Below are 10,295 nucleotides of genomic sequence, written 5' to 3' on the forward strand. Positions count from 1 at the left end.
CACCGCCAAATGTAAAGTTCTGGTTAAACATTGTCCCAACGTTTGCGTTCAGCCTGCTGTTGTTTTTACACTAAAGGTCCCCGCAATTGTTGGAGGCATTATTGACTTTGTAATTAAACTATTTTAACGTCAGGATTTGGTCATCATTAGATTTCAAGCCATCTGTTCCCGTCCATGGGCTGAAATGGATTTTCCCCTTGAGTAGATAAAGGATAACACTGATGGGGAATATCATTCATTTTGCTTTATTTATTCATGTTGTGGAGACAAATGTTGAATCCTCTACTTTAATACATAGCCTGTGCACGTACGTATCAACTCAATACATTTAAATAGTGTATCGCTTCGAAATGATATCATTTCGGCACACAAATGCCCTGGTCAATCTAATGTTACTGATTATGGTTTTATTGGCTTCCATCTGCTCAAAGGCTAACAAAGCTCCATTTAGACAACTCCCCGGAAGTTTCTCTAAAGGGTCACAATGTATAAACAGCTTGATCCCGCTGTGGGTCAAACACCTCTATTGGTTCTAGTTTCTGGTAAACACCTTTATCTGACCATATCTCCCTCTATTGTACAACGAAGAAATCAAATAATAACAGACAAAGCTCAACTTTGATCCACTGCTTCTTCCATTGTCATTCCGGACAGTAATCTTTCTCTCCTCACCTGGTGTAGGTCCAGTTGAGCCATTAAAGGGATGTGTATACAGAGTTTTGACACTGGGGCTTTCAATTGAGAGATTAGAGATTGTTATTTTGGATGTACTGACAACCAGACAAATGGCTGAAGAAGCACATGAACGCAAACTAACAAAGTCTCTCTCTCTCTCTCTCTCTCTCTCTCTCTAATGAATGAAGCCTTACAGTATTATTTAATAAATGTTAATCTGTATTGCAAACAACAGTCATTTCTAAGCTCCTACCTCTCATTCGGTTATATACAGGTCAAACACCTCTATTGGTGTATAAGTTAATTTTCTCTTAATTTTACATTTATCAAAACCTAAGATACAAAAATGTTTTGCTTACAGTTTAGTTTCAAACACCGTCTGGCCTAACTCAGATAGAGAGTATATACATTTCCAGCATTAATATTACATTGTAACAGGCTATAAAGGCAACTAAAATAAATAACATGCTGTTTTAAAACTTGTATAATCAATCAAACCTGTCTTACATGAGACTATATATTTTACATTTCAAATGTTTACATTCCTGGTATCATTCTACAGGTATTTATTTACATGTTGACTCAGAAAATACACAAAGTCGCCTTTGAAGATGAAGATGAACAGATTGAATTATATTAAAAAGGCTCAATTGCAAATGATTCATTAATTCAATTCATCAAAACATTTGACTGCACATTGACTGAACAGCTGAGGGCTTCAAAAATGGACAAAAGATATATAGGCTACATAAGAGATACTTTAAGCATATTTCTGTCTGTGATCTGAGTCATTGCTTACAGTGACTGAGTGGTGTGGGAGGGAACGGAGGACCTTGAGGAACGGTGTGGGAGGGAACGGAGGACCTTGAGGAGTGGTGTGAGAGGGAATGGAGGCCCTTAAGGAGCGGTGTGAGAGGTAACGGAGGACCTTGAGGAGTGGTGTGGGAGGGAACGGAAGACCTTGAGGAGTGGTGTGGGAGAGAACGGAGGACCTTGAGGAATGGTGTGAGAGGGAACGGAGGACCTTGAGGAGTGGTGTAGGAGGGAACGGAGGACCTTGAGGAGCAGTGTGAGAGGGAACGGAAGACCTTGAGGAATGGTGTGGGAGGGAACGGAGGACCTTGAGGAGTGGTGTGAGAGGGAACGGAGGACCTTGAGGAGCGGTGTGAGAGAAAATGGAGGACCTTGAGGAATGGTGTGGGAGGGAACGGAGGACCTTGAGGAGCGGTGTGAGAGGGAACGGAAGACCTTGAGGAATGGTGTGGGAGGGAACGGAGCACCTTGAGGAATGGTGTGGGAGGGAACGGAAGACCTTGAGGAGTGGTGTGGGAGGGAACGGAGGACCTTGAGGAATGGTGTGGGAGGGAACGGAGGACCTTGAGGAACGGTGTGGGAGGGAACGGAGGACCTTGAGGAATGGTGTGGGAGGGAACGGAAGACCTTGAGGAGTGGTGTGGGAGGGAACGGAGGACCTTAAGGAGTGGTGTGAGACGGAACGGAGGACCTTGAGGAGCGGTGTGAGAGGGAACGGAGGACCTTGAGGAGTGGTGTGAGAGGGAACAGAGGACCTTAAGGAACGGTGTGAGAGGGAACGGAGGACCTTGAGGAGCGGTGTGAGAGGGAACGGAGGACCTTGAGGAGTGGTGTGAGAGGGAACAGAGGATCTTGAGGAGTGGTGTGAGAGGGAACGGAGGACCTTAAGGAGTGGTGTGAGAGGGAACGGAGGACCTTAAGGAGTGGTGTGAGAGGGAACAGAGGACCTTGAGGAGTGGTGGTGGTTGGAGGTTCTGTCACAGCTCACGGTCCTCCTCCACTAGACCCCATAAACACAGTGTTGATGGGTGGCAGCGATGACACCATGTCACGTACCTCAGATGATCCCTGGTGAGGAAGCGGTGCATCCTGGGAGTGGAACTGGGCAGGACCTCCATACATGCAGGGTGCGGAGATCGAGGAGGGGAGGGGAGGAGCTAGAGACAAAAACAAAATTATCTTGAATGGGAAACTTACTAGAACAATTATACAAAGCACTCATCGTTTCACCCAGGCCATTGCTACACATTGGTAGTGGAACAATGCCGTTCCCTATTACAATGTAAAGTGCCTTGAGCACTAAATATAAATTAAATCCACCACTGACCTCCAGGTGTGCCCAGTGAGTCAGACTCAGGGTAGTAAGGGCCTGCCGGCTTACTGCCTGTGTCATCCAGGATGTTGAGGGGGTCGTGTACATCAGCGTATGTTGGGACGGAACGAATACTGCTCACACTGCTGATAACTGACACATGCTGGTCTATCATGGAACCCAGCCTCTGGCTATCCAGGTAGCCACTGTTTCCATAGTACCCTGAAAAACAGAGAGGTTCCTCTATAAGCAGAATACACATTTATGGTACAACCCTGAGTTATTTCTGACTAGGTGACGTGACCACATGATCTAACAAGGAAAAACAGACTACTCAGGGCCTATTTCAATATAATTCATCCTTACCACTGTGTCCTGCTGTTGAGTAGGCAGACTCCTGACAGCCACTACTGTTTAACCCACTCATGACAAAGTTGTATCCTCCAGAGTCCAGTAGCTGAACCCCCTGAGTCTCCATCCCAGGATCAGGGACTGTGCTGTAATTGGAGGTGGGTCTGGAGCTGTAGGGGGACACAGCACAGCTGCTGTTGAAGTAGTCTTTGGCCAGGTGCTGCTCACTGAAGGACGGGTAGTGGCTGCTATCGGAGCGGGTGTGGTAGGCAGGGGCCTGAGCGTGTGTCTGGGGCCTGAACACAGCCTGGTAGTTGGAAGTGGTTGGGTAGTAGCTGGGGTTACTGGAAGGCAGGCTCTGGTACATGGTGTCTGGGAAGGCTTGGCAGGAGATGTGGGGCTGGATGGTGGTGCAGGCGATCTGGGGTATGACGGCCATGGGGCCCTGGTTGATGACACTGCCCCTGTTCACCATGGCAGGGGAGATGGGAGGGGTCATCAGAGGGCCACTGTTCTGGGAAAAGTCCATTTGTCCTTGGAGTATAGAGGAAAGTGACTAAGATTTTAGACAATACAATAGGAACATTTATTATTAAATTAGCAATTATCACACAAACTTATTTATGTTAAACCAATGAAAGTTTCAATAAAGCTCACATACAATCGGGCAAATTAAATTCAGGAACTGACTGAGAAAATGTAACCCTAAAAATACATTTGCACCTGACAGAGAGAATCCATCTGTTTCAGAGCCTTGGTAGACAGTCATGTTTGCCTGCTGATTAGCTGACAGGGTCATGTATGTGTGTTCTGAGAGGGACTCGTTCTTCACAGACAGATCACTGGACACCGCGCTGGGCTTGTTACGGTTGGCCAGGAAACAGGAGCTAGGGGAGGCAGTGAATGCCGCCTTGCTGCCATCTGAAAATAATCACAACAATGTACCTCAGTGATCCTACATCCTCTACAATTACTCCATACTGCTTCATAAAAACGGATAGTATTAAGATGAAATTCAATAACAACTTAATGAAAAAAAAAACAATCAGAGTTCCACATAACATAATTAGATACTCTATGTATGACATGTAATTGTATATTTTCGATCAAAAGTAAAAACAGTCACGATTGCGTGTACCTGCATTTCTCATGTATTTGTCTAGGATATTCTGGAGGTCTTGTTCTTTGTCATTGTTGAATTGTGTCTCAATAGCCAGAAGGATATACTCATCCAGCAGCATGCGGATTAGGTGGAACGAACCTGGGATGAAAAAAAAACACATCTTAGTTTGCTACTAGCCTAACAACCTCTTACTGTCCTAGTTTTTCCCACCAGAAATCAACCTATTATCTTATCACATTTTTCTGAAGCTCAGATGTGCACTATCATTACAGAATATCCAAATATTCTCTAACAACCTTCACCTTACAAATTGTGAAACCGCTCCAAAGGCTGTTCTGTGCACCAATCACCAGGTGCGGAGGGTTTGACCCAACCAGCCCCAGAGGTCTGCCTTCACCTGGGCTTTCATCTCCCCAGGCCTGCTGTTTGACCTGTTGGGTCATGTGATTGTTCTCCAGTCTGTTTGACTTTTGTTTGGTGATAGACCCGTCATGGCCAGGAGGTGAGGAAGGTGCATGGAAGTCTGTCTCCAAACACAGTGCACGCGACCGAGAGATAATGCTTTGTTTACCTGGGGCTAGGCCATTATAATTTATGGCTCATTGTAGCATTCTGTTCAGAGCCAGCCGACCTAACAAAATGATAAGTGTGTTTGTGTCTGTCGTAGTGCCCGACCGGGTATCATTTAGGCTATGGCAGTAGTAATGAATTTAACTAAAAGCTGAAATGACATATAAATAGGCTAGTGTACAGCATTTCCTAAATGTTCTAGATGTTCCATGGATATACACACTATCAGGAGGAACTGTTATAGAGGGATGTAGTCATTTCTTACCAAAACTTGTGGCGTTGTTCAACGTGAGGTTGTGCATAACACGTGCTCCAAAGAAACTCCACTTGAGGAGGAAGTCCTGAGCTCGCTTCTTTATGGACCGTCCGTTCTGCTTCCCAGGCTGGAGAGAAATAGAAAGAAACAGATTAGATGTCAACATCCAATCTGACAACCCCAATCTTAGATTGGAAATGGGGACAACGTACCTTAATGACCTTCTGCTCCACAACAGTGTCCAGCCACTCGATAAAGGATTCCACAGTGGCATTCTTCTTCAGTAGGTCTTTCAGCTCTTGGAACGCTGTTATAGAGTCATCTAGCAACACGAGGAGAAAGCTAATTAACATTGTTTACAGGAATTAACCTGCCAGTGTTTTCCATGTACAATGTAAATGTTCGATGAGGGAAAATGATTCAAGTCTCTCACATTCAGAGTAGAGGTCAGAGTCTTGGTCACCACTTGAGATGGTGAAAAGGGCTTGTGACCCTATGCTGTTCAAATCCACTTGATCTATATCCACCACCATGGAGTTCACCACATTCTGGTCAAAAAGAGCTGGTCTTGCGATCTGTTGTAAAAACAAAAAATGACCAAAAATGACATATGCAAATTCTATATCTTAGAGTCATAATAAAATGAATGATATATAGATATACTTCAAATACTTTTAAATATGTATTTGTAAAGTTAAACATGAACAAAATATGTATATTCTTCTGTGCTGTTATCAGTGCTTTACCTGGGCAAGGTGTAAGAAGGAGGTCTGACGTTTTAGAGAGGACACAAATCTGCGTGCGATCGGGAGCTTCTTCTCTGAGAGGCATTCTGGGAGGTTTTCCAGAGAAGACACCATCCAGTCTTCCCAGTGCTTGGCCAAGTTACGGATGTCTGCCAGGAGACTGCAAACAATATACTCTTCACACAACAGTACATGACCTGGACCGACTGCCATATCTTATGACTAGTAATTCCATATAGCATAAACCTTACAATACATCTGGTGTCCAGGTGAGCAAAACATAAATGTCGAAAGACAAAAATACTCTACCTTTCAGGCATCTCCTGCATCGTAGCAGGGATCAGGACATCTGTCAGAACCTGAAAAATGGATAGCACAACCTGTCCAGTTGAGGTAGGAGTCCTTCAACAACTAATGAGGATGCTGCTTTATGATTCTGGAGAAACACCCACCTTATATAGTATAGAGTCACACACACAGAAGATGTCCACGATTATGGAGTTATCCAGCAGTGGTAAAAGATGGTCGGGCATTCCTTGCCAGAAATGCAGCAGAAAATTCTGTATCTGAAACATAGTAAATATAAATAGTGAGTCATGAGAAAATTTGTCAGAAAAGGCTACAAAATCTTTTGTCTGGATTTTGTATAGAATACCTCTTCAAAGTTGACATTGATGGCATTGTCCAGGATGCACTGACAATGTGTTTTGTACATCATGATGAGCGTGTCCACCTATGGGACATAACGTTTTGCATTTACATTTGAGTCATTTAGCAGATGCTCTTATCCAGAGCGAGTGCATACATTTCACACTAACATAGTGTGAAGATAATTCACAACGGTTACAGTCTTCTTGCTACTGAATACCATAAGTGATCAGCAATCTTAATCTTAATAATCCTCCTAGGTTTTGGCCTTTCTAGGGAGTTTTTCCTAGCCAACGTGCTTCAACACCTGCATTGCTTGCTGTTTGGGGTTTTAGGCTGGGTTTCTGTACAGCACTTTGAGATATCAGCTGATGTACGAAGGGCTATATAAATACATTTGATTTGATTTGAATGGCACAGAAAGTTGAAGTGTTGATGAAAAAAATACAAACCTTCTCTTTAGAGACAGAACCTTGAAGCACTAGATGCTGTACACTTGGGAATTCTGGGAGCAAAGTTCCTGTTTTGGAGCTGAGGGAGTATTTCCGAGTATATCCTCCCTGTTAAATAGAGGAACATCAAACAGTATGAATGTTTGACGCCGTAGTCTTGTAACAGGTAGAAGGTATTAGAAAACATGATTCACGTCACTAAAATCTTACAAGAAGATATGAAAATGAAAAGAAACTGTTATTCGTCTGTTATATATTTGCTAGAGACTGTTCATTCATAACAATCTTACCTCATTCTTGAGTTTGCTCCCTGAAAATCTAGAATCAAATAATAAATCAGACTGAGATTCAATTCCAGAATGTCATTGCAATTTCAATTCCATAGTTGAGTAAGTAGCCTCAGACCTGGCTGATCACTTCCCATAACAAACATTACAGATTGATGTGTATTATGACAATGCTCCAGAGCAAATTCTGTGAATGATCTTACCTCGTCAAGCCTTTTCCTGAGTACACCAAGTGATAATAGGCACTGCTCTCTTTGATGCCAATGCCGTAATAATGATATCTGTCGAATATCAACAACATCCATACATGTTATATTGAGGCATATCATAAGAACAAGAACAATTATATTTGAAAAGCAAATATTCCCCTCTACATCTTACTTTGAATGACCTCGGGTCCCAAGTCTTCTTGTTGTAAGAAGTGGAAATTTCTGACGAATTGTCTAATGTGCACAGAGAATACAAAAAAAACAACATAATTTACATTTTCCACCACCATAAGTTGGGTTTATCTATAACATCACACCACAAACTCCACAGCATCCTCAAGACTCATCTCACCTTGCCAAATGTAGCAGCACAGGCTGGATCCAGTTTCTCCTTCCTACAGAAGTCTAGGTAGTGAGCGTACAGGATGCAACGTGGCAGACAAACCCCTTCACAAACAATATAGTTTTCCTCCAGCCTAGGGAACCAACAGTCACACAAATCAAATGGATAATCAATCATCAACAACAAAAAATAAACATTCACATTCGTAAGAAGGATTGTTACTATACAAATGCATTACAACACAAGAAATATTATAAAATGTTGTGACTTTGGAACACTACCATTGAAGGGTGAGCTGAGTCTGTTTCTTCTTGTCTTTTATGATCTGAGTGATGCTTTTCCTCGGGGTCGTCTGTTTGAAAGCCAAATCTTTGGAATACTCAACAAAATCCTGGTCCTCCTCAGAAGATGGGGTTTCATTAGTGTCCTCTGCTTCTGACAGTGTTGTGGGGGAGAAAACAGTCATGAGGTGAAAAATATTTTTCAGTTGTACAGGGCCATGACAAGGTAGGTGGCTAAATGAACCATACAATTAGAAATAAGTATTCCCTAGACAGGATTTCCAAGAGTCATGAAAATTAACATAATAGAGAAAAATGGGTCCCATGTGGCTCAGTTTGAAGAGCATAGTGCCTGCAACGCCAGGGATATGGGCTCGATTCGCAAGTGGGACCGGTACATGGTACGAAAAAATGTATGTCCTCACTACTATATAATTCGCTCTGGCTAAGAGCGTCTCCTATGACTTATTTCTGGTCAGATTGAGTAGAATGTTTAGGCTACAAATGGTAAGAGAGAGGGAGAAAACATGGGATTTGGAATACATGCTTTTCTTTTAGCCTACCCAACAAACAATAAAAAAAAGTATACTTTGGTGCAGGCATATTTCAACAAAAAACGATCCACAATTTAATACAGCACAAACTACTGCTTGACATCAACAAGCGCTCAATTTTTAATGGCGTTTATAATTTGATGACTCTTAGGGGAAGAGGGCCTCTCAGCAATCAATTATGTGTAGGCCTATTAATCCGAATTTATTCATCACCTGACTTAATTCCCGAATCATCTTCCTCGACAAACTTTGAGAGTGAATGTCCATGGAAATCACGGGGTAATTTCTCGTCAGATAAAGCGGTGTGCATAAACTCCTCAGAGGCATCGCAGAATTTCTTGGCTGAAGGTGGATGAACATGAAGAAATGGGCCATCCCGGATCGGGCTTGTATTCCGTTTCATAGGCATGTTCAATTAAAATATTATGAGGTAAAAAGTAAAACAAAACAAATACAAAATAACTGAAATAGAACATTTAAATGCATGTGTAAGAACATGTACACAGATTGTCTTCATGAGGCAAATATCCTATCCGCACAAATACAATTCTCTAAATAAATATACTTATATATACTTTTCCCCCAATTTCATCATCTCATCTCATAATTAGATATCCATTTTCAGTAGCCTAATAGAAAAAAAACAAAGCGCAGTTCTCAAGTCTCTCCCTACACCTTACAATGAAACTCTGATAACGACCTTTTTGGAGTCAATGCTGTGGTTAAAGAACGACGTCACATTGGTAATTGCCTAGGGATTCATTTATCATATTTGCAGAGGACGGGGCGCTGATTCAGTCTATCAATGATTAACTAAAAAGCCAACATCTATCCTTGGTCTGCTGTAGTCCTGCACTGCCTCGCGCCTTATGCCGTTAGCAGACAAAAAGTGTTTGCTATTTTAATCTAAAATTGAATCATCTATGCAATAAAGCAGTGTATTTGTTTACGCATAATTATTTCCTGTGGGTTTATGCGAAATACCTAAATGAAACAGTTTTTCAGCAACAAGGATATAGGCCTTGTATCAAATGCTACTCGGGATGTCCCCCTACAGTGTAGTCAAGCCAATACGTTTTTTTTGCTCTAAAGTTACATCTGAACACAACAAATCCGTTTCAAACCTGACATTAAATTAAATACCGTGTTATTTTATCGAATATTTTGTTTGCTGGGCAAATTCTCACATAATTTTCCATACATTTCTTTAGGGGGGGAATACCTTGTGCTATTCTTACCAATGCAGCAGGTACAGTTGAAGTCGGAAGTTTACATACACCTTAGCCAAATACATTTAAACTCAGTTTTTCACAATTCCTGACATTTAATCCTAGTAAAAATTATCTGTCTTATGTCAGTTAGGATCACCACTTTATTTTAAGAATGTGAAGTGTCAGAATAAGAGTAGAGAGAATGATTTATTTCAGCTTTTATTTCTTTCATCACATCCCCAGTGGGTCAGAAGTTTACATACACTCAATTAGTATTTGGTAGCATTGCCTTTAAATTGTTTAACTTGGGTCAAACATTTTGGGTAAGCCTTTAACAAGCTTCCCACAATAAGTTGGGTGAATTTTGGCCCATTCCTCCTGACAGAGCTGGTGTAACTGAATCAGGTTTGTAGGCCTTCTTGCTCGCACATGCTTTTTCAGTTCTGACCACAATTTTTTCTCTA

The 10,295-nt window shown here is 42.0% G+C and overlaps 1 protein-coding gene across 1 annotated transcript; it reads right to left on the bottom strand.

Annotated features, from left to right (window-relative positions):
* Positions 1–229: 229 nt before the first annotated feature.
* Positions 230–9,113, bottom strand: LOC110529205 (DNA-binding protein RFX6). The gene is made up of 19 exons (XM_090183027.1): positions 8,834–9,113; positions 8,067–8,220; positions 7,795–7,918; positions 7,615–7,676; positions 7,437–7,514; positions 7,237–7,264; positions 6,947–7,054; positions 6,502–6,579; positions 6,299–6,412; positions 6,156–6,205; positions 5,847–6,006; positions 5,534–5,675; positions 5,313–5,422; positions 5,110–5,227; positions 4,290–4,412; positions 3,875–4,072; positions 3,167–3,685; positions 2,816–3,022; positions 230–2,645 (listed from the first exon to the last, which is right to left on the bottom strand). The coding sequence occupies exons 1-19, from the start codon at positions 9,027–9,029 to the stop codon at positions 2,473–2,475; spliced, it is 2,742 nt and encodes a 913-aa protein (XP_090039153.1). The 5' UTR covers positions 9,030–9,113; the 3' UTR covers positions 230–2,472.
* Between the last annotated feature and the right edge of the window lie 1,182 nt (positions 9,114–10,295).

This window comes from Oncorhynchus mykiss, chromosome 8 (genome assembly GCF_057628025.1).
Source record: "Oncorhynchus mykiss isolate SJ-2025 chromosome 8, ASM5762802v1, whole genome shotgun sequence".
In the NCBI taxonomy this organism is placed as follows: Eukaryota; Metazoa; Chordata; class Actinopteri; order Salmoniformes; family Salmonidae; genus Oncorhynchus; species Oncorhynchus mykiss.